The 22120-nt window shown below is 48.3% G+C and overlaps 1 protein-coding gene across 1 annotated transcript in view; it reads left to right on the top strand.

The window, feature by feature from the left end:
- Positions 1-22120, top strand: part of USP7 (ubiquitin specific peptidase 7) — a 59870-nt gene that overhangs the window by 25548 nt on the left and 12202 nt on the right. The window contains exons 2-12 of the mRNA XM_062179763.1: positions 2603-2707; positions 7815-8013; positions 10649-10787; positions 11683-11771; positions 12813-12921; positions 14268-14398; positions 14823-14877; positions 15837-15917; positions 16012-16102; positions 19600-19682; positions 21245-21354. Of these exons, the coding sequence (XP_062035747.1) occupies positions 2603-2707; positions 7815-8013; positions 10649-10787; positions 11683-11771; positions 12813-12921; positions 14268-14398; positions 14823-14877; positions 15837-15917; positions 16012-16102; positions 19600-19682; positions 21245-21354 (1192 nt within the window). The remainder of the gene's footprint in view (positions 1-2602; positions 2708-7814; positions 8014-10648; positions 10788-11682; positions 11772-12812; positions 12922-14267; positions 14399-14822; positions 14878-15836; positions 15918-16011; positions 16103-19599; positions 19683-21244; positions 21355-22120) is intronic.

Below are 22120 nucleotides of genomic sequence, written 5' to 3'. Positions count from 1 at the left end.
GTCAAAACAACACAAATACGCCAATTTGGATGTAAAAGGTGGGGCACTGCTCAGGAGAATTTAGCCCAGATGTGGAACCTGACTTGCGGTTTGGTGCATTTCAGGGAACTGCTTCAGAGTTGTCCTCTCGGATAGAACGGTGCCGTAAAATACTGATCTCTCTTCAGTCATCCCGTTGGACTTGGTCCAACTTCCAAGAGACTGGGCTACAATTTTCTTTTTTCCAATGCCATGCTGTAGGGTATCATGACTAGAGGATCCATGCATCCCTTGAATCGATCTTGGTTTTTATTTGGCCATAACTTTTGATGAAAAAATACTCAAGTCACCAAAATGAGGATCTCACTGTCTGGTTCCCGTGGTCCTCTTGAAATCACGGATAACTTTCATCTGGAGTGGGTGTTTGGCTTAAGTGTTAAGAGGCTGGTTAGGATGCCCACATGTCCCTGTTGGACGGCCTTCCTGACGCCAGCTGCCTGCTAATGCACACCCTGGGAAGCGGCAGGTGACACTCAAGTGGTTTGGTCCTTGCCACCCACAAGGGAGACCGGGATTGAGTTCCTAACCCAGCCTGGCCCAGCTCTCGCTGTTCCAATCATCTTGGAAGATGGGGATGCTGTCTCTGATGTGCTTTGCTTGACACACCTCACAGTTACAAGTTATAGAAAATAAAAGGTCCTGTCTTTACAGCACTGAATTCACAACTGCAGAATTATATAACTTGCCACAGTTTTAGACTTCCTACAAGTATGTGTGGTTCTCATTTCTTAAAAGATTTATTTATTTGAAAGTCAGAGAAGGAGAGGCAGAGAGAGAGGTCGGTCTTCCATCCACTGATTGACTCCCCGGTTGGCTGCAATGCCGGAGCTGCGCTCATCTGAAGCAGAGAGCCAGGAAGGAGCTTCTTCCAAGTCTCCCATGTGGGTGCAGGGTTCCAAGGACTTGGGCCATCCTCTACTGCTTTCCCAGGCACATTAGCAGGGAGCTAGGTCAGAAGTGAAGCAGGGAGAACTCCAGCCAGAGCCCATATGGGATGCCACGTACTGCTGGTGGCGGCTTTACCCCTTAGGCCACAGCCTGGCTCCACTTTTAACATAGTCATTGAGTTAATCGAGATCAGAAGTAATCTGAAATGTCTGAATTTGGCTGGTAATACAAGTTTTAGTATTTTGAGTATTTTAAGAAGGGAAGAAAGCACTGTTTTGTATAGGAATCAATGGAGAGATTTTTTTGTGAAGCAGAAGTTGGGATTTGAAGACTGGGAGGGATGCTGTCCTTGGTGCTGAATCAAGATGCATTTGGATCCAGAGGCTTGAAGGGCTCTGGAATTGGGAAGACGCAGCTCACACCCATGTCTGACTGAAGCGCCTCTCCTTCTTGTACCTGAGACTCCATGACAGAGCCTCACTACCAGGATGCCAGTTCTGTAGACTGCATGGGACCATCATTAGGTGTAGCAAACTGTTGTGGTATGTAAGAGTGCATTTCCATGGGCGGTATGAACATCCCTAAGTCCTAATGGCCTGGTGTGGTTTATTTTACTTTCAAGTTATTGTCAGTTTAAGAGAAGATTGTGTTTTGAGCTAATGAATAGAGCCAGTGATTAGAATGTTGGAGTATGCACCTCATATTTGTCATGTTACAAGTTATGAATTCAAGCTCCTGATTGTTTTTCAAGCCAGATTCTTAGCAAGCATTTACAGTGACAAGCCCATTTTATTTTGGTTTCTGAATATTTTCCATTTTCTTTGTGTAATTATATAGAAGTCATCCACCAGGACATTTGAATATGATGATTAGATGTTGAAGGCACTGGCTTGTGTTTGAAGTGACAAGCTCTAGATGTTTGTTATAATCTGTACTGTTTGTTTAGTAACCTCAGTGAGCTTGTAGGTTTTTTTTTTTTTTTTAAATAAAGATTATTTTATTTATTTGAAAGGCAGAGTTACAGAGAAGCAGAGGCAGAGAGAAAGGTCTTCCATCCGCTGGTTCACTCCCCAGATGGCTACTATGGCCAGACCTGGGCTGATCCGAAGCCAGGAGCCAGGAGCTTCTTCCAGGTCTCCCACGTGGGTACAGGGGCACAAAGACTTGGGCCATCTTCTACTCTTTCCCAGGGCATAGCAGAGAGCTGGATCAGAAGTAGAGCAGCCAGGACTCGAACTGGCACGCATATGGGATGCTGGCACTACATGCAGTGGCTTTACCCGCTGTGCCACAGCGTTGGCCCCAGGGTTGAGTAAATTATGGAACCTTTTCAAAGTAGAGGCTTTCAGTTATGAAAGGTTCCTAAATCTAAGCTCATTAGCTATCATAGAATAAGAGTCATTTAAGAATTTACAGAAAAACTTCATTACATAAGTATCACTGCAAATGGCTCAGATTGTGGTGAATAGCCTGTTTTCAGATTCTCCTTAACGTTTGAAAGCAGTAAAATTGATATTTACTAAACATTAGCAACTATGCTTTAGAGTGCATCTTCTGTGTGCGTTAGAGTTGGAGTTTAGTAGTCAGTGAACGCTGTCAAAAGTAAATGTATTCTTGTTTATTTCATCAAAACCATGAAGGTAAAACCCATGGAGTGTCTTTGTTTTCTTTGAAGCTGGAGATACAGATGACCCACCCAGAATCACTCAAAACCCTGTTATCAACGGCAATGTGGCCCTGAGCGACGGGCACAGCAACACGGAGGAGGACATGGAGGACGGTGAGTACCTGTGCTTGGCTCTGGCGCGGCGGGCGGAGAGCGGTCGGAGTCATGCACAGATGTGCCCCTTCCTTTTCTCCTTGTGCCTCTGAGTTTCTGGAGAGTAGCTAGTTTTCAGGAGTTTACATCTGAGGGAACTTAGGCTCTTGTTTGGTTTTTAGTTTCATGATGGTCTACAAACCCCCAAGGTAAGTTAAAGCTCCATAGCCCAGGCAGGGAGGCCTGTGCAGCCCAGTCTGCAGTCAGTGGGCTTTTACCCAGGCCCGTGGTCCCCTGCCTTGGCTAGTGTTCAAATCAACATGCACATCTTACTCTACTTTATGTTTGCAGCAAGATGCTTCCAGACATTGGAACTTGGCCTACCAGAGCATTCTCAGTCGTTTGTAGCTGATAGTCCCTGCCCGCTCCGATTGGGTGTGAAATCAGATTCAAGCTTTGGGCTTCTTCCCCCCACACTAGATTTTGGTTTGTGGCTTCCATGTGAGAAAGCACATGCGTATGTACATGCATGGGCATTTTGTGTCTAGGAGACCACTTTTTTCTCTAGAGACATTCCTGTTACAATTTATCAGATAATGTGACCTAAACTTCGGCGAGGTCAGAGTCCTGAGAAGGGAGCAGCCAGTAATTGCTTTATGCAGCCCCTGGAATCTTGCAGTGTGATATGAAACCGTGTTCTGTCAAAGCATGTCCATCAATCCTCACGAGGGTTGTGTCCTTCCCAGGGGAGTAACGGGGCAGTTGAAAGAGACCATCAGTCACGGGCGCACCGCCAAGAGGACTGCCGCTCAGACCTCCTGCCAAAAGTTGAGCCTCCATGAGAACCCGCAGCCGTAGTTGAGTTCTCTCACAGTGCGGTTACCCCCTGGCAGCTGGCTGAGGCAATATCTGAGGAAGGTAAAGAGGCGTGGTCTACACCCGCTGCTTTGTTACCGTGGAGTGCGCTTTCCACTGCAGAGGAAGGGCAGCGGTGTGGGTGTGGTCTCTGGTTGCTGGGCTTTGGTGGTCTGACTGGAGACAGCGGAGACAGCCCGAGTATTCAGGGAGAGCATCAGGGGAGGCACGGCCAGGTGTGAGGCGCCAGCAGCGGTGTTGAGGCCAGTCGGAGCCGGTGCAGGAGCTGGCTCTGACAGTTCAGAGCAGTGGGTTCCGGTGCCTGCCCACTCTTTACGGGGAGGGCTGGGGAGGAATACAGGTGCAGGCATAGGCAGTTTCTCAGCAGCTGTGGAGCTTTGTGGCGGGCTGCCCTTGCAGCGAGGTGTCAGTGCCCCCCTGTCAAGGTCACAATGAGCCACTTGTCTGCCCAGTGCCATCCCTGACACAAGGGCTACCGTTGTAGTGTTAGGCAAATTCGCAGTAGTAAATAATGGCATTGAGTCACAGGACCGGAAAGTGAGCGCAAGTGGAGAAAATAGCCTTCCTGGGGCCTGGGTTGGAGCGGCCCTGGGGCCGGCCAGTGGCTCAGTTCAGTCCATCCCTCTGAACTCCTTCCTGTGGTGGCAGGGGTCGGGGGAGGGCGGGAGACGGTTCTGGTTCTGGGGGCAGAATCTTAGCTGAGGCATATTCCCGGCTGCAATACTTCCTGTGAAACCCTGTCCGGCAGGGTGTAAGTGTGTTGTGAAAAGAGGGCTGCCATCGACAGTTCTGTGTCGTGCAGCACGAGCCAGAGCTGCCCCTCCTGACCCTAATCTGTGCTGCTTCTCCAAGACCCTGGATTGGAGCACCCCTGCCCTGCCTCTCCTTTTGCCATTTCACACAAGGACATGCGACCTTGGAGTTCCTGGCTTAGATTTTTTTTTTTTTTTTGGGTAGCCAAATTGTCAGGGACTTGACTGACAAGCAAAGGGGCATCCTTAGTAAGGACGTTTTGTATGAAGTTACTCTGCATAGCTTCATTATGCGTGACAGTGGGGATGTGAGTTAGGAAGAGAGCACGCACACATCCTGTTAGCGTAGGCAAGCATAGATCAACTTCCAGCCCTCAGTCAAGTTTCCTGTTCCTTGCCTGAGTCTCAGAGCAAGTATGGCTTGTGAAAGCTTAGATGGATCTGGGTTTGTGGGTGTCTGCAGACAGGTTTGGGGTGTGGGGGACCTGGAGATCACAGGAAGGCTTAGCTTCCTGACTAAAAAATCTTAATTCCTGTGTCTTTGTGTGGTTTCTTCATGCACATAAAGCCCAGGCCATTCATTGGCCTCAACCCACGTAGTCAAGATGCTATGAGAAGGGCATGCTGGGACCTCTGGGCTCTGTGTTGTCTGCTGCTGCAGGGGATGTGGGGCTCAGGGTGTGTGGTGACAGCACTTAGTGGAAGCCCATCATCCTGCCACTGACAGAAACCAGAGGCCTGGCTCAGTGGCAGTGTACTGTGGCGTTTGCTGCGTCCAGGCAGATTGGAGTCTCCAGTTAATGAGTCTGATTCTGTAGGCAGGAGGTGTCCTTTGTAATCCCCAGTGTGCTTTTTAAGTTTTGAAAACGTTGCAAAAATAGTACATAGGCTCCCAGTACTGTTTCACTTCTTTGCTTAAACAAAGCTGTTTATTGGTTGGCCATGTCTGTTACAGATGACTTTGAAGTTACTACTTTTTTGTAGGCCTTCCTGCAGGTACTCAATACAACATTTCAATTATTCTGTTAGTCCAAAGCCTTTAGAGCTATGGAAGGGATTTTTCATTGGCATGGAGTCTCATGCTGAATTCCCTCAGGTCCTAAGAAGGTGCCCTGTGTGAGGCAGGAATGCAGGATGTGATTCAACAAGCATGGGCCACACACCCCATGCAGGTCAGTGTGGACTCAGGGAGTAGTGGGGTAGGCCATCAGCCTCTGAGGGAGGAATGGGGAGGGCGCTGGAGAAGATCTGGTAGACTTAGGATCATGTAGACTTTGACCAGTGTGGTTCCATTTAATACTTGAAGGGTAAGAAGGCATTTATAGTGTGGATTTTGTGTGTATCTAATCTCTTCCTATGAAGAGCTGAATTGCATAGAATAGGTGAATCAGAAAGGCATAACCCTGCAACCCAGAACTTTATCAGGTCCTTGGGTGATTGTCCCTGGTTACTCTGACAGTCCAGTAGATACGGCCTCTTTAGCATAGGGAAAGCTATTGGCTGATCGTGTTGCCATCTGTGTTTCATGGTGTGCTAATATCCAGGAGTGGCATTACGGAAAAAAAAAGAAAAAAACATTGAGATATTTATTTGAAAGGCAGAAAAACAGGAGAGAGAGAGGGAGCAACAGTTATCTTCCATCCACTGGTTCACTCCCTTAATGGCTGCAACATCCAGACCTGGGCCAGGCTAAAAGCCAGGAGCCAGAAAGCAGGAATTCTGTCCTGGCACATCAGTTGGCAGGGACCTGTCATTGGGCCATTTCTATCTACTCTCTTCCCAGGCGCATTAGCAGGGAGCTAAATTGGAAACCACATGGCTTATACTGGTGTTCCAGTATGGGATGCTGGTGTACCACAAGGCCAGCTTCCTCCAGGAGTGGCATTTTAACACCCCAGGCACGGGTCACTGAAATCCAGTAGTTGTTCTGTGACATACTTAACCTCCACAGTGCTCACTGTCTTCACCGGGTGGGTGGTGGTTGAGTCATACCTACCTACCCTTGTCTACTTGGCAGGGTTGCGGTGCTGCTCAGCTGTGATTCGTGGTCTGGTGAGTGGTTGAGAACATCATTGCTTTGAATGCTTCTTGCCGAGTAGTGGACTCGTGTTCTGCCAGGGGACTAGGGTCAGACCTGCCACGTGAAGAGGCTCAGATAAATAATTTGTCTCTCAGGACCCAGCTCTCAGCTGCTCTTTGCAAGGGGCGTGTGCCTAGACTTCTGGGTAGGGTCATGTGCAGTGAAAGGATGGGTGAAAAGAAGGTGAAAGTGTTAATCATCAAACATTTTAATTTTTATTTCTTTTGGCCAAGAATACTACCCTCTTGTGAGGACTGATGGACATGTTTTCTTAAGCAAAGATTGGTTAGGGAAAAACTTCCATTTCTGTATGCTGATGGTAGCCTGTGCTGGAAAGTCGGTTGTGTTCGTAAAGTTTGGAGACGGAGGGTTGTGGCGCAGGGGCTGAGGGTGGCTGACGGTGTGTGTGCTGATGGACGTGGTCTTCACCAGGGCCTGCAGTTCTTACTTTGTGCTCTGGGGTCACGTTGCTCAGGATTATCAGCACCTAACGCGGGGTCAGCAAAAGCATTTCAGACCCTGGGTGTTTGTAGAGCAGGACCCCTTGGGAGTGTGCTCCTGGTCCCCTGCTGGTCAGTGAACTGTTCCCATTCTGCAGGGAGACAGGAATGGAACATGAAAGAAAGCGTTAGGAACTTCTGTAGCAGTTCGACCTTGCTGTGATGCTTTTATTGGCTAAAATAAAGTGTTGGTCAGTACCAGGATGGTGGTGGGCATGAGAGCGCCTTGCCCTTACAGCAGTGGTGTGTCAGGACTGGTGGGCCTGTGGTCACCAGGAGGGGGTGGTTCAAAGCTGCCAACAGACAGTGTATTCGGGGAGCCTTGATTCTTTAAGTTAACCTCACTTTTGTTAACCTTTAATGTTTCCTTTAACTCATGTTAGGAAAAAATTCTAGCTTTTTGCCTTTAATTATTCTACACGGGGAATCCAGGCTGATTCACAAAATGGTGAGCTGATGAAGGTAACGTTTGTTTTTAGGATGACTTCTTAGCCATCTTGCCGACTTTCGCAGTGCCGTGCATCAGGGACGCCCAGCTCCCACCCACTCTGAGGCTCGCAGGCCCTGAGCTCAGCACCCTTGCCCAACAGCCACAGCTCGAGGCTTTTCTTTCCACAAGTGTGCCCAGAGTCTCTGCTCCCTTGGTGCTGGGAATTAAGACATAGTAGAGTGGAGGGTGCTACTGCGCTGAATCCAAGAGAAAAGGCATGTGTGCAGTTAGCCCTGATAGGTGGATTTCCTTTAGAAACTGTCTTCAGTTTGAGGCTTTAATAATCTATTGGAAACAATACTGCTCTGCCATTCCCACAAAGGTTTTGGTTTTAGCAGTGATACTGACTGTGTAGCCCAGTTGCTGCCGATTTGTGCTAGTGCTGCCGCTTCCTGCCTGGCTCTGTGACTGATGACATGTTTTCTTGCAGACACCAGTTGGCGCTCCGAGGCCACCTTTCAGTTCACTGTCGAGCGCTTCAGCAGACTGAGTGAGTCGGTCCTTAGCCCTCCGTGTTTTGTGCGAAATCTGCCATGGAAGATTATGGTGATGCCACGCTTTTATCCAGACAGACCACACCAAAAAAGCGTAGGATTCTTTCTGCAGTGCAATGCTGAATCTGATTCCACGTAAGACAGTTTAAATGATGCAACTACAAATGCACATAGTCATACTGCATATCGGAAGCCCCGTTTGATCGGCTAACTCAGTTTCACTTTAAATTTCCTTGCTGCCTCTGCATAGCCCTTAGATTTTAAAATTAGATTAAAACACATTTCTCTCTTTAAAACTCATTGGGTATGTATTTTGTCTAAACTAGAAGTGTATTTTTTCTTAAACATGAAAAGTTTGATGTTGTTAAGTCTTACCAGCCCGTGGAATCAGGGCCAACCAGCTTAGGTGACCACTGAGCTACCTGGCTTGCTTCTCCTCCCCCAAGTAACTGCCTGAGTAGAAGATTGTGGTCGTCAGGGCCTCGCAGCTGTTGCATTTTGTGATAGCCAGTCATCCTCGGTTATTCAGAAAGCATAAATTCAAACACTCTTTGAGAAGTTTATAACCTGGGCCTCTGATTAATTTAGAAAAAAAAATACTTAATTTCTAAGGGGGAATTTATTATAATTTAACATTAAGAGCAATCTTGATGGTTCCTTTCTTCACATGGAACCAAAAATGAGAGGTTTCACTTTTTTTAGTATTTCAAACTTCCTGCACCATTGGTTTGATCTAAAAAGCTTCAATCTTAAAAAAAGGTATTTATTTAAAAGGAAGAAAAAGAATGTTCCCTTCCAGTGTTTCATTCCCTAAACGTCTTCACATCTGGGGCTGGCCAGACTGAAGCCAAGAGCCCGGAACCACATCTGGGTCTGAGCCATCACCTGCTGCCTCCCAGGGTTTGCATCAGCAGGAGGGTGGACTTGAAGCTGGGTGGGACATGAACCCAGGTGCTCCAGTATGGGATGTGTATGTCCCAAGCAGTGGCTTACCTCCTGTGTTAGATGCCTGCCCTTGTCACTGTTGACTTATTTGAAGAAAGTGTGGTTCCCACTGTCACACTTTGTACATTGGCCCTAGTGTCCCTGCCACTCCCCGACGGTGCCTTTTGGAGTCCTCCATAGAGCTGTAGCAGTTCTGTGGATGCCCAGGAAAGTGCAGTCTATTTAATGTTTAGGAAGCTACAAGTCCGTTTCTTGCTATATAGCTAGCTAGGACATGCTTGCAGGTTAGATTTTTTTGTTCTGTGTGTACATTATGTGATCTGATCAGAATTGGGACATCGTTTTGCGGGGGAGGGTTCCTACATAGTTACAGCCTGAGCAGCAGTTAGAAATCCAGTGAACTCCATGTCTATTCTAAGCATTCTGGCCAAGCAAAAAGTACCCATGCGAATAACACTGGCACACTTGCTGTGAAGGGTCTGACATCAGTTCAGCATTCAAGTGTAACATTTAATTATAAAGATTCATTCTATAGTGGACTTTAAGGTGGTATGTCTTTGTTTTCTCACGTACCAAACATCCACCCCATTTTTGGCTTTTAAATATTGGTCCAGAGACTTTTTCGTGGTCTACCCCTAATCTGACTGCATGGATGGTCTGTTCTCTTGTGGTTGGGGTTTGGTGTCCATGCTCAGGGGGTCGGGACTCACTGATGCATCTGTCCGTGCCTGGGCAGGACAGCACCACTGGTGAGACCCAGGAAGCCAGTGGTTCAGTGCAGTGCCACCCCTGCTCGATGTGACAGGGAGGTTCTGGAAAGAACAGGTCTGCACAGGGGCAGGGCTGCTGCTGGATCTTGGTGCCTGACTTGGCAGTGCAGTCCACAGGCTTACCCTATGCAGCTGCTTTTTAGCTTTTTTCCCCCCAATGTTCTTTTCTTCCTTCCTCCCTTCTCTCACTGCCTATTAGAAAGACAGAGAGAGGGAGAAACAGAGAAATATCTAATCTGCTGATTCACTCCCCAAATGCTTGTAGTATCTGGGGCTGGGCTGGGCTCATCCTGGGTGTTCCTACTCTTTGACCCATCACTTGCTGCCTCCAAGGGTGGTCATAGGCAATAAATGGATTGGAAAAAGAGGACTGGAACAGGATGCAAGCGTCCCAGACAGTATCTTGATCCTTACACCAAACACCTGCCTAGTGATTCATTCATTTGACATAATTATTTTCCCAAACCATTTTCTTTTTGTTCATTTTTGGATTATTTTGAAAGTCATATTTTAGAAATATTTGAAAGGCAGAGACAGATACCAATCTGTTGTCCACTGGTTCATTCCCCAAATGGCCACAGTGGCTGGACTTGGGTCAGGCTGAAGCCAGGAGCCAAGAACTCCATTCTGGTTTCCCAGGTAGCTGAATCCCAAGCGCCTGGGCCATTGACTGCTGCTTTTTCAGGCACATGAACAGGGCACTGGCTGGGAAACACAGTAGCTGGGACTGGAGCTTGTGCTCCTGCATGGGATGCCAGCGTCAGCACTACAAAAACGCTGTAGTCTCTAAAAGACCTTGATACTGGTGTTTAGAGTGGGGAAGCTTGTCTAGATCCAATCAAGTTCTGGCTTCAGATGGCTCATGTAAAGAACAAAAGCAAACCCTGAGTGCAGTCGCTACGGATTCAGAGAAAACAGCCTTGTCTCTGTTAGGGATAATACATGCTGCCCAGCCCGGAAGGAGAGGGGGAGAAAGCACAGACGGGATTCTGTACTGCTTGTGGAAGCCTCAGTTGCATACGTCTGCTAAGGCTCAGGTGATTCTCTTTGAACAGGTCGTGGTCTTGTCACGCACAGGCAGTACTGAAGATAATAAACTACAGAGACGATGAGAAGTCGTTCAGTCGCCGCATTAGCCATTTGTTCTTCCATAAAGAAAATGATTGGGGATTTTCCAATTTTATGGCCTGGAGTGTAAGTAACAGTGTATTTGTCATCAGCGTTGTTGCTTCTAAAATTCTTCTGTTCTTGAAATCCTTCTATTCCTTTTAGAACGAATTCTTATTTTGCAGTTTGGATAAGTGTCTTTGTGTTTTCCCCAGTTTGTTAGCTGAGGTTTTTAGCAGCAATGTGGGATCAAGTCTTAGTTTTAGTGAAATATTGGTGATGATTTCTGACAGGCTAAACTTCCTTTCAAAGATAAAATGCTTTTTGGGATCCTTTTTTGTTTATTCATTTATTTGAGAGAGAGCGAGAGATTGATTTTTTTCACCCACTGATTCACTCCCGAGGCAGCCACAACTGCCAGGGCTGAACCAGGCCTTAGCCAGGAGCCAGGAGCTTCCTGTGAGTCTTCCACGTGGATGCAGGGCCCCAGGCTCTTGGGCCATCAGCAGGGAGCTGGATCGGAAGTGGAGCAGCTGGGACTCAAACAGGCACCCCTATTTGGAGCCAGAGCTGCAGGCCAGGGCTGTGCCTGCTGTGCTGCAAGGCCTGCCCCTGGGACCCCTGATTGCAGCAGTCAGGTGGTTTCCTGCAACTTGATGGTTTGCAGGGCAGCTCACGATGGAATGGTGCTGCCTTACTGCCTCAGGCGGTACCCACGCCGGAGGGCGCTGGACGCCATGCCCAGCCCTGCTCTGCTGAGCACCTGCCAGTTCCTTCAGATGCTTCCTCAGGGCTTTCACAGTTTTTGTTCTGAGATCACCGTATAAAACCAATCAAAATACTCCAGAATTGAAACAGAACCTAAGCTGTTTTAAACAGTTACATTTTAGTCTTTTAAGTACGGGTCACTGGGGGTTGTTTGGAAAAAGGTGAGTTTTCATGTATGCCTATGAAATTGGATCTTTTTCTTTGTCTTTTTTAGGAAGTGACAGATTCTGAGAAAGGATTTATAGATGATGACAAAGTGACATTTGAAGTCTTTGTACAGGCCGATGCTCCCCATGGAGTTGCGTAAGTTTTTCTTTAAGTGGGGGCTATTGAAAAATACCTTTTGTGCTACAGTGAAAGCAGCATCATCACACTTGGGATGCATGTATTCGACACGTACACATGGAGAAACACGTCTGCCCCACCCTTCCTTCCATAGCTGGTGTGCTGAGCAGTGCTGGGCACTAGGCGTGTAGTTGTGGTCAGCTCGCCAGCTCTGGGTTTCTGTTTTTGAAGCACGTGTAGACTCCTCTGGTGGAGGTGCTAGGACCAGTACTGAGATACCCCAGTAGAGTGCTCTGCTGTCCCTGGGAGAGAGACCCTGACAGCCCCAGCATTGAGTGAGGTGGAAAAGCAGCACCCTCGCCTGGTTCCGCACCACCAACACCCGGGCCTCCGAGCGTGCCGTTGACTGAGGACGTGGTGAGCGTCTCCAGCGCGCCCCACCAGCTCAGTCGCTGCCGCGGCACAGCTTCACGGCTGTGCAGCGGGCAGTGCGGAGCTGCAGTCTGCTGTCAGGAAGCCCTCCCTCTGGTACTCTTGCGGATGGAGAGGATGGGACAGTTAACTCACAAAATCGACCCTTTCTTCTCAAGCCGCTCACGTGTTAAATGAGGGGGAAAAAAGCTCTAGGGTTTGAGAAGTGTGAACTAAAACTTGCCAACTACACAGTCGTCTGTTTCTACAGCAAAAAGGGCTTTTTCTGTCTGCTGGTTGCTGGACTGCAGGTGTGACTTGCGTGCTGTGCTGGGGATCCAGCACATGTGATGTAACTGGGACGTGACCAGTGGCAGTGGTGCTGCTGGCAACAGACGTGTTCCAGGGCTGTTCACGTGCTGGTTGCGTTGACACTAATCCACGCACTCGGGCAAACACAAAGGAGGCAGTGGCCATTGGAGGGCACAATGGGTCTGCTGCCGAGGAGCGCATGGACCTTGTTCCCTGTCGGGATGTTGGAGAAGAGGTGCTGATGGTGTGTGACAGAGAAGTGTCAGGCTGGCTCCACACACGTGGCAGAGGCGAGGTCCTGTCCTGGTTACCATTAACCTCAAATTGATCTTCCAGGTGGGATTCAAAGAAGCACACAGGCTATGTGGGCTTAAAGAACCAGGGAGCGACTTGTTACATGAACAGCCTGCTGCAGACTTTGTTTTTCACAAACCAGCTACGAAAGGTGAGTGGGTGGACCTCTCCCCTGCCTCCCATCACCCTTTTCTCTAGGCTGTGTTAAAGGTCAGCAAAGCACATGGCTCCCCCAGTTAAGCCATACTTATTCCCTCTGCGTGAGCAGCTGTTGTTTAAGCTACATTGGGTGATCAAAAGTTGGCTGCAGCCAAAATGATTTTACAGATTGTGCTGAGAGTAAATAAGGAAGTGATTGGTGGCAACTGAAGAGTTTTGTATTGGCATGGATGAGTTGAAAACTTGCTGGCTACAAGGTCTAGTTTTCCTTTTTGGAGGATATTAATAAAGGTTTTTTTTTTTTTTTTTTTTTTGGAAAGGGTTTGAGAGAGATCCTCCATCCATTGGTTTTTACTTCCCAAATTGCCAGCAACAGTGAGGGCTGTGCCAGCCTAAAAGCATGGGTCTTGGAACTCGGTCTGTGTCTCCTGCGTGGTTGTCAGGGGCCTGTCCACTGGAGCCCTCATCTCCTGTCTTCCAGGGTGCACATGAGGGAGTGGCACGGGAAGCAGGTGCGGGGCTCAATCCCAGACACTCCAGTGTGGGATTCAGGTGTCCCAAGCAACAGTGTAGCCTCCTGTGCCCCAGTGCCCACCCAGACATAGTGTGAGTCTACTGAAGGGGGGGGGGTCCCTTTTCTTCTGAGAATTTCACATGAACAGAGCAGCAGTGTAGGCAGCATGTGCTCCAGATGTATGTGGGGGCCATTTGCTAGTTCAGATTGCCCTGGTAAGAGCTACGTAGTGGACGTAGTTGAATGTGGATAATTTTAGTAGCACTTAAGTTTTCTTCAAATCTTCTGCTCACAAGTTTTGGTAAGTTTGTTAGCCCAAGTGTTAAAGACTTGGCACAGCAGTCAAGATGCCTGCATCCTATATCAGAATTTCTGGGTTCAAGTCCCAGTGTTGCTCCACTAATGCCCTAGGATGCAGCAGATGATGGCTCCAGAAACTGAGTTCCTGCTACCTACATGGGAGAACCAGATTGGAGTTTCTAGCTACTAACTCCAGCCTGACGCAGCCCCAGCCGTCAGGAATATTTAAGGAGTGAACCAGTGGATGGCAATTGCTTTCTCTTGTTCAAGCTCTCTGCTTTTCAAACACATTTTTATGTATACACACACACACACACACATAGTGTATATATAATGTATATGTCTTAAAATGTTGCTCTAAGAGGTGTGAAATTACAGTGGTCCTCTTTGGAGAGCTTTAGGTAAAATGGTTAACTTTTCTGATCTGTTTGGGGATAAAGCAATAGCGACTACTGCAGCCATTTTGATTCTAGAAATGATAGTTCTACATTGCAGTTAAATTATTTCTAAATTTATTCTCTCAGGCTGTCTACATGATGCCGACCGAGGGCGATGATTCATCTAAAAGTGTACCGTTAGCCTTACAGAGAGTGTTCTACGAACTACAGCACAGTGACAAGCCCGTGGGAACAAAAAAGCTGACAAAGTCGTTTGGGTATGTGTCCGCCCTCTGCCTGTCCCTCTGTGCTTCAGAGAGGGAAGTATGTGTTGCGCACGGTGTGGGCTTTCCCTGCCGGGAGGCTTGGACATTGGAGTACTGCCCTGTGCGTGCTCTGCCTGTGGGGGAATCGAGGCTTTGCTGTAGATTTGCTGCAGAAACAAACAGCCCTTGAGCTGTAGCGTGTGAGTGCCCACATTGCCTCCCCCAGCAGTGTGAGCCTCAGAATAGGGTAAAAATGCTGACTGTGCTGTCCATTGAAAAAATTGTTGGAGTTAGAACCCTTAAAGTAACCTTCTCAAAATTAATTTGAGAGTCAGGGCTGATGGTTCAATTTAGTTTTGAAGTCTTAAGTTGCTTTTTAATTTACTAATTTGCAATTGAGAGGTCTAATTATAGTTGTCCATTTTATCTTTGAAAGGTGGGAAACCTTAGATAGCTTCATGCAACATGATGTGCAAGAGCTCTGTCGAGTGGTAAGTTTCAGGCAGTAATTGTGTAGTTCGTACATTGGATATTTTGAATCCGTGTCCGAAGTTATCAAGCAAAACCTCAGACCTAATTCAGATAACACCCTAGGCTAGAAAGAAATAGCAGCATTTTATTTAGTTTAACAATCTGTAGAAAGTTACTTAATAATTAACTGAATGTAAAGTGTTAGGGGAAGCTTGAATCTACGTAGTAGATGCTAGGCTTTGATTTGTTAAGTTGGTATATATGTCACTTCTTAACCAGAGAACCAACAGATTGGCTTAGTTAGCTGTCCCAGTGGCCCAGTGTCCCTTAAGAGTAGCATCTTGCGATGTTCTAGTGTCCAGAGCCTCCTGTGCACAGAGCTCCTTGCGAGGCAGCCTTGTGTGTTTCCCCACCCCCAACCCCACCATCACTTGTTCACCATTTGATTCTTTCAGTTGTGATGTGAGATACACACACACACACACACTCACACTCACACACACACAATATGGCTATTCAAGGTGATTGGCTGGGCAAGGTGTGTTTTCTTTTTTGCAGCACTAGCTGGATTGAATCCAGTTCATTAAATATCCATGGACAAACCAGTCAATCCTGTTGACAGGCTCAACCTCACTAATCTCTTGGTGTGGACCATTACGAGTTAAGTTTAGTGATCAATTTACATGCTTTTCCACAGAGGTAAAATGAATATGAAAAAATGCTTCTAAAGGCACTACAGATTACTAATTCATTCCAAAGGCTGTATAAAAGGTTAACCTCAACTGTTGCATGTAGATATATTTGTAAAAATCCAACCAAGAAAGATGATTTTGTATGTTTTTGATAATTGCATGCCAAAGGTCATAGTATTTTATAGTCTAGAATTTCTTTGACAATTGATACTTACTAGTTGAATATTAAATTATTGTATGTTGCTTAAACATGAAACTTTATTTAAAGTCAAAACCTTCTCTTTCAGTTGCTTGATAATGTGGAAAATAAGATGAAAGGCACGTGTGTAGAAGGCACCATCCCAAAACTGTTCAGAGGAAAAATGGTGGTATGTGACCAGTTTCAAAGGATTTGGAAAGTTTTTTGAATTGGAAATTTTTTGACCAATAATACTCAAACCATCTTACTTTGCTTATTTGTAGTCCTACATTCAGTGCAAAGAAGTGGACTATCGGTCTGATAGAAGGGAAGATTATTACGATATCCAGCTAAGTATAAAAGGAAAGAAGAATAGTAAGTGCTGGGTACATGGGGCATAAGCTTTTGATAGTTTCTGCTTTGGTGTAGTGTTCAGTTTTTATAAGTGGTTTTCACTGCCATATCTACAGCCACGTTCTGAAGTGTACAGCTCATGGGGTGAACACACACATGGAATCTCTGTGTGGGTTAGAGACAGCCTGCCGTGTCCTGCTAGACCGCTAACCCCCCCCCCCCCCCCCACACACACACAATAGGAAACCCACCTCTTAGGTTAAGCTTGCCTGGCTTAGGTGCTGAAGTGCGCACAGTCTTTGTTTCTGATTTTTGACCAGCATCATATGCATGTGATGCGCCTGTGTTGTAATAGTGTGATTATTGTCGTTGCTTTATCACATTCCTTTTTAGCAGTACACACCACAGTTGTTTTTTGTTTGTTTGCTTTTTAAGATTTTTTTATTTGAAAGTCAGAGTTATACAGTGGAGAGGCAGAGAGAGGTCTTCCATCCTCTGGTTCACTCCCCAGTTAGCTGCAGTGGCCGGAGCTGCACCGATTGAAGCCAGGTGCCAGGAGCTTCCTCTTGGTCTCCTATGCGGGTGCAGGGGCCCAAGGACTTGGACCATCTTCCACTGCTTTTCCAGGCCATAGCGGAGAGCTGGATCTTCTGAGCAGCCGGGACTCGAACCGGCACCCAAATGGGATGCTGGCACTGCAGGTGGCAGCTTTACTTGCCACGCCACAGTGCTGGTCTCACCACAGTTATTTTTAAGACCTGCTCTCTTCTTGGAGTGCTTTCAGTTGTAGGTGTTTTGACATGAGATTGACTGCTCATTGCTCCTGTGCATTTTGCTGACCCACAGGGCACACACAAGTTGAGCTTAACTGACAAAGCTAGAGGATTCCCCAGGGTAGTTTCAGTCTCGCCCTGTGAGCTCTGTGGGAGAGCAGCAGCCCGAACTGTACATTACCAGACTCGGGGTGTTCTTGTGGAAGTCTACTGAGGTCTTGGTGTGTATCTCCTTGAGTATCAAGGATCAAATGCTTATTGGCCATTTGGTGTCGCCTTCTGTGACGTACTCAGTGATTTTTTTTGTGTGTGGGCTTCTGAGTTCGTAATTAGTGCGTAAGTCATATCTCCACAAGATTTTAAAATTGAGTGGGAGGGGCCGTCGTGGCATAGTGGGTAAAACCACTGCCTGACATGCCAGCATCCTAAATGGGCACCAGTTCAAGACCCGGCTGCTCTACTTCCTGTCCATCTCCTTGGGCCCCTACACCCATGTGGGAGATGGAAAGCAGTGCTGATTCTTGACCTGAGCCTGGCCCAGCTCTGGCTGTTGCAGCCATCTGGGGAGTGAACCAGCAGATGGAAGATAGGCATTCATTCATTCATTCTCTCTCTCTCTCTTTGTAACTCTGACTTTTGGATGAATAAATCTGACTTCCCCTCTACAGTTTCTGTGCTGTTCCCTCCTGTTTGCTGAGCGTGGTTCCATCTGGACTGCTCCTGCTGCGCTGAATTCCTCCCTGTCCTCTGCAGCAGGAGAGGCTTCTAGGCCTGTTTTCTCAGCAGTGTGCTAGAGACACCTCCCTTGGTCCTCGGTGTGGAGCAAGTGTCAGCTTCCTGCCCCCGACCCAGACACGGCTGCTGCCGGAGGTAGCTGGTTGATGCTTTCTGTGATCTGCTGCCGCTGTCTCTGGGTTTCTCTGCGTGCTGTTCAGTGAGCAGCTTGGATCTGTGGGTTTGTGCTTTCAGTAGTGGGGGAAAGGTGTGGCCGCTCCTGGCGGGCTTTTCCACCTGGGCCCTCCACGTGGTCACTTGGAATCGTCCGCCAGCCTCCTGGCGTCCTGGTCTCTTCAGGAACAGTGCTTCATCTGCAGTCACTAAGCCTTTGTGCTGTCTGTCTTGCTGGGAATCCCAATCTTGATGTCTTCTCATTTCAGTCACCGTGTTTCTTACATTTCTGAAGCTACGATCTGGGTGTTCATATAAAAATCTCCCTCTTGCTTCTTGAGACGGTCCTTTCTCAGACCAGAGTACCTGCACGGGAGCCCCTGTCCGTCTCCCTCCCAGCCTTATGCCGATTGTAGCTTCCTGCCAGTGTGCACCCTGGCTGACGGGCAGCGGTGATGGCTCAGTCGCTTGGTCCCTGCCACCCACATGGACGACCTGTTTCGAGTTCCTGGCTCTGGCTGTGGTGGGCATTTGAGGAGTGCGTGGGAGGGAACACACTGCCCATGGGGACTCTTCACTTGGTTACTTCCCCTCTCGGGCTTTCTCTGCCTTTCAAGTGGATGAAAATAATATTTCAAAGGCAGTAATTAATAATAGCTTTCTCAGTGTTTCTGTCTACTGATTGTCATCTGTGTCGTTTTTCCTGAATGGTTCTTCTCTTGAGCCTCTGAACTTTCCAGCTTTTTTCCACCATTGTTTCATTGGGGGGTGGGGTGGGGGCAGAAAGGGGAAGGAGCATTTTTCGCCCTTGTTCTGGGGCATTAATGAATTACTTGAGTGCCTGTTATGAAAAAAACAATGCATCGATTAAAAATATTTATGTATGCCAAAAGAAACTGATTGCTTTTTCCCACAAACTTCTGGAGGTGCCCTCACAGTTTTCTTCTTTCAAAGCGTATTTAAGCTTTGTTGGCTGGGAGCACGACGAGTTTCTAGTTGCGGTTTTTTGAGTCCCCACATCCTTGGAAAGGCGTCAGACATCCTGCGTGTCAGCAGGTCCTCGGCCCGTTAGCCACCTGCAGACTTCGTGTTCTGCGCGGCTTTCTGCTTGCGGGTGCTCTTCCCAAAGTGCGAGCTGCCTTTGGGCCCTTGGGCTCTCGCCTCTGTCTCCAGGCTCAGCCAGGTGCTGGGCTGGTTTTCCCTTCCCTGGGCTGCACCCTGAAAACCAAGCAGGAAGCTGGCCTCAGCCTGGGGTCCCCCAAGGTACCCTTCTGCCGGGGATTCCGTGCTGTGCACCTGTAGCACGGGAGGGCAGGAGCTCCCGACACTGGTATAAGGCGTGGGTTGGACTGGGTGAGGGCTTTCCCAGCACATGGCCCTTTGCCCTTCCCTGCGTTACCCTTCGGTAGAGTAGTTGAAATGAAGACCTGTGTCGGATTTTGCTGTGGTTCTGCCGTTTCTGTTTATCTAGAGTCCATGAGCAGCAGTTGTGTGGGATTGATGTTAGGGCTGTCTGTTCCCGTCGCTTTGCAGTGGGGCCAGCTGCCCTCCCAACTTGTCGTCGCTGCTCTTCTGTTCACCCATTGGTGGCCCACTCTGTACATTCCATTCTGTGTTAATTGTTGCTTTTTAACAAGTGCTTTAGTCAGAATAAAGGTGAAACCAAGGGTCTCACGTTGCTATTTACATACCTTAAACACACCCGTGCCGTGAGCTGGGCTAGCATATGTGTAGTAGAGGTGGCAAATTACTGTCTGTACATACAGTTCCTGGGTCCCTCTCACACCTAGCTTGGATACATTGTAACCGAAGCTTTCCTGATGTTTTTGGTTGACGGTTTTCTCTTTCTCTTTCAAGTCTTTGAGTCATTTGTGGATTATGTGGCCGTAGAACAGCTGGATGGTGACAATAAGTACGATGCCGGGGAGCACGGCCTGCAGGTAACTGGACACTGTGTGCTAGTCCCCATGGTAGCTTTCTCCTTTATTAACTGTTCTTTTGGTTAATTGGTAATTAAAAATGTGTCTTCCACGCAGATTTGTTGGCGTTGGGCAGGGAGGTTGTGGGGTTGCATATGCGGGAGCTTTTGTCACTGCTCTGTTGTCACGTTGCTCCCCTGCCTGCTGTTGGTCTTGACTTTCTGGTCACTTTCTCCTGGTCATAAGTGTCATTTCTTGGGTCACTTGGACTTTGGCGTGGCTGTAGTGAGTGGTTTTGGGGGCGTGTGTGTTTTCTGAGGAGCAGGACTGAAGCACGAGTGTGTTTGCTTGGGTCACAGCTCTGCAGACCTTGGGCCCCTGGCTGAGCAGGCAGCATTGTGAAAATGACAGTCTCCACCGAGAGGGGCGGGCGGGTCAGAGGCTCTGGGGCCGGCAGTGTCCTCGCTGATCCTGCATTCGGGCCCGTCTGCAGCCCTAGACTGCAGGTCCTTCAGCTTGGAACAAGGAGTCTTCCCACCGCCTCCCGTGCTGTATAGCTCACACAATTAATGTCCCCATGTGCAGAGGCCCGCAGGGCGCTGAACTGAAGGACAGAAGGTCATCCCGCAGTGTTGATGAGAGCATGGGCTGCTGGGCACGGGAGACATGGCAGCATCTCTCGAGCATTGCTCCTGTCTGCCCCACGCATTGGGGACTGTGTGAACAACACCTGATTACGTAGGCTCTGTGTGCAGTGTCGGGAGACAGAAAAGTTGGAAGTTGGTTTAAAACTTGTCATTCCTCACTGTGGACTAGGTTCCTGAATTTCTGTCATCTTAGACATGCTCACCTACCACACGTGTTCCCAAATGCCTTGTCACAGCCCCCAGTTGCTCCCGGTCTCCAGCCTGTGGTTGGGTGTGCAGCTGGGAGGAAGCTTGGGGTTGGAATTTAGCCGTGGCGTGCATGCTGGTGAGGGCCCCAGCTGGCACCGCCGTCGGCAGGGCCTTGTGTTAGTGAGGAGCCAAGACAGCCGACTCACGTGAGTCGAGAGGCCGGCCGAGGGCCTGGAGCCGGCGAGTCAGGGTCTCTGCAGAGGAGGCCTTGTTTGCAGCAGAGGCCAGCTGTCCTGGGTGCAGAGTGCCATCTTAGACGTGAGACTGGGAGCAGCAGGTGTGTGTCCCAGGGAGTGAGTGCCCACTTGTGTCCTCCCAGCCCACAGCTGTGCTCTGGCGTTTGGCCTGCTCTGTGCTCCACAGCGCTCACGATCTTAGGCTCCTGCGGTCTGCGTTCACTGCCTCTCCAGTGAGGGAGCTTTCTGTGGTTCCCATGGTTTTCATGGCTCCATGATACAACAGCAAGTGATGACCCTAATTTGCTTGACCATCTCCCAGTGCTGGACATCAAGTTAGGGGGTATAATCCAAAGAGCCCTGTTGCTGCCCTCAACCAAAGATTGTAAAGTCACCCCAGTTGGGAACCTGACTGCTGCCCTGCCCACTGCAAGTCCCCAGCGTCCAGTCTTGTAAAAACAAGAAAGGAGCAGAGGTGAAGTAATTTTTTTTTTTTTTTTGCAATGTTTAGGAAGCAGAGAAAGGGGTGAAATTCCTCACATTGCCACCAGTGTTACATCTACAGCTGATGAGATTCATGTATGATCCTCAGACGGACCAAAACATCAAGATCAACGATAGGTAACGTGTGTGGGGTGCCGCTCGGAACTTCCCAGCGGCCACTCTGCTGCTTGGATTTTAGGCCTGATTTATTAGGGTTTCCCTTTTGTGTTGTTGTCTGGAGAACTGTGCTGCCAAGGATGATTGCACAGTTCGCTTCTTCTCGGTTGTTTTTTGAATCAGGGGTGCTTTCTCTTCCCCGCCCTCAGCCCCTGCCCTGCTATGGCTGGTTGAAGGCCTGGAGTTATTTCTGTCCTAGGTTTAAAGTTGACCAGTACTTTTGGTCAGTTTGATCTCAGCCAGGATGTACATGCTTCCTCAAATGTGCAACTTGTTTGAATAGAATTCTCCCGTGTTCTGTAATCTCAATTGGTTCTGGCCTCTAGAATGTGCTAAAGTTTGTAGGATGCTAAATGTATAGGCGTATTTGTGCACCATGACAAGTGGTTTTCCCTGTGTCGGATGCAGTGGTGGTGAGAGAGCTCACAAGTTGGCAGCCCCCACACCAGTTCTAGCCTGTTGGTGTGCTGATTGGGAGAGAGGGGTCCTTACTTGTTTTTGTTTGCTTTATTTGAATTTGGAACTATTTACAAAATCATGCAGTCCCTCGTTTGGTGTCTGGTGGCACGGGTCAGCGGCAGTGGGAGGAGCCAGACGAAGTCTGCCCTGTGGTCCCTGCACGTGCCCGCTCTGGGCTGCCGCTGCCCCACATTGCCCAGCTTCCATTTACCCTTAGTGACTCCCAGGGAAGCAATTTGATTTCGTTAGTCCAATTTAAGACGCTGGT

Source organism: Lepus europaeus, chromosome 21 (genome assembly GCF_033115175.1).
Source record: "Lepus europaeus isolate LE1 chromosome 21, mLepTim1.pri, whole genome shotgun sequence".
NCBI lineage: Eukaryota > Metazoa > Chordata > Mammalia > Lagomorpha > Leporidae > Lepus > Lepus europaeus.
The sequence above is the reverse complement of the archived record's forward strand: the minus strand, read 5'-3'. Positions and strand labels throughout refer to the sequence as shown.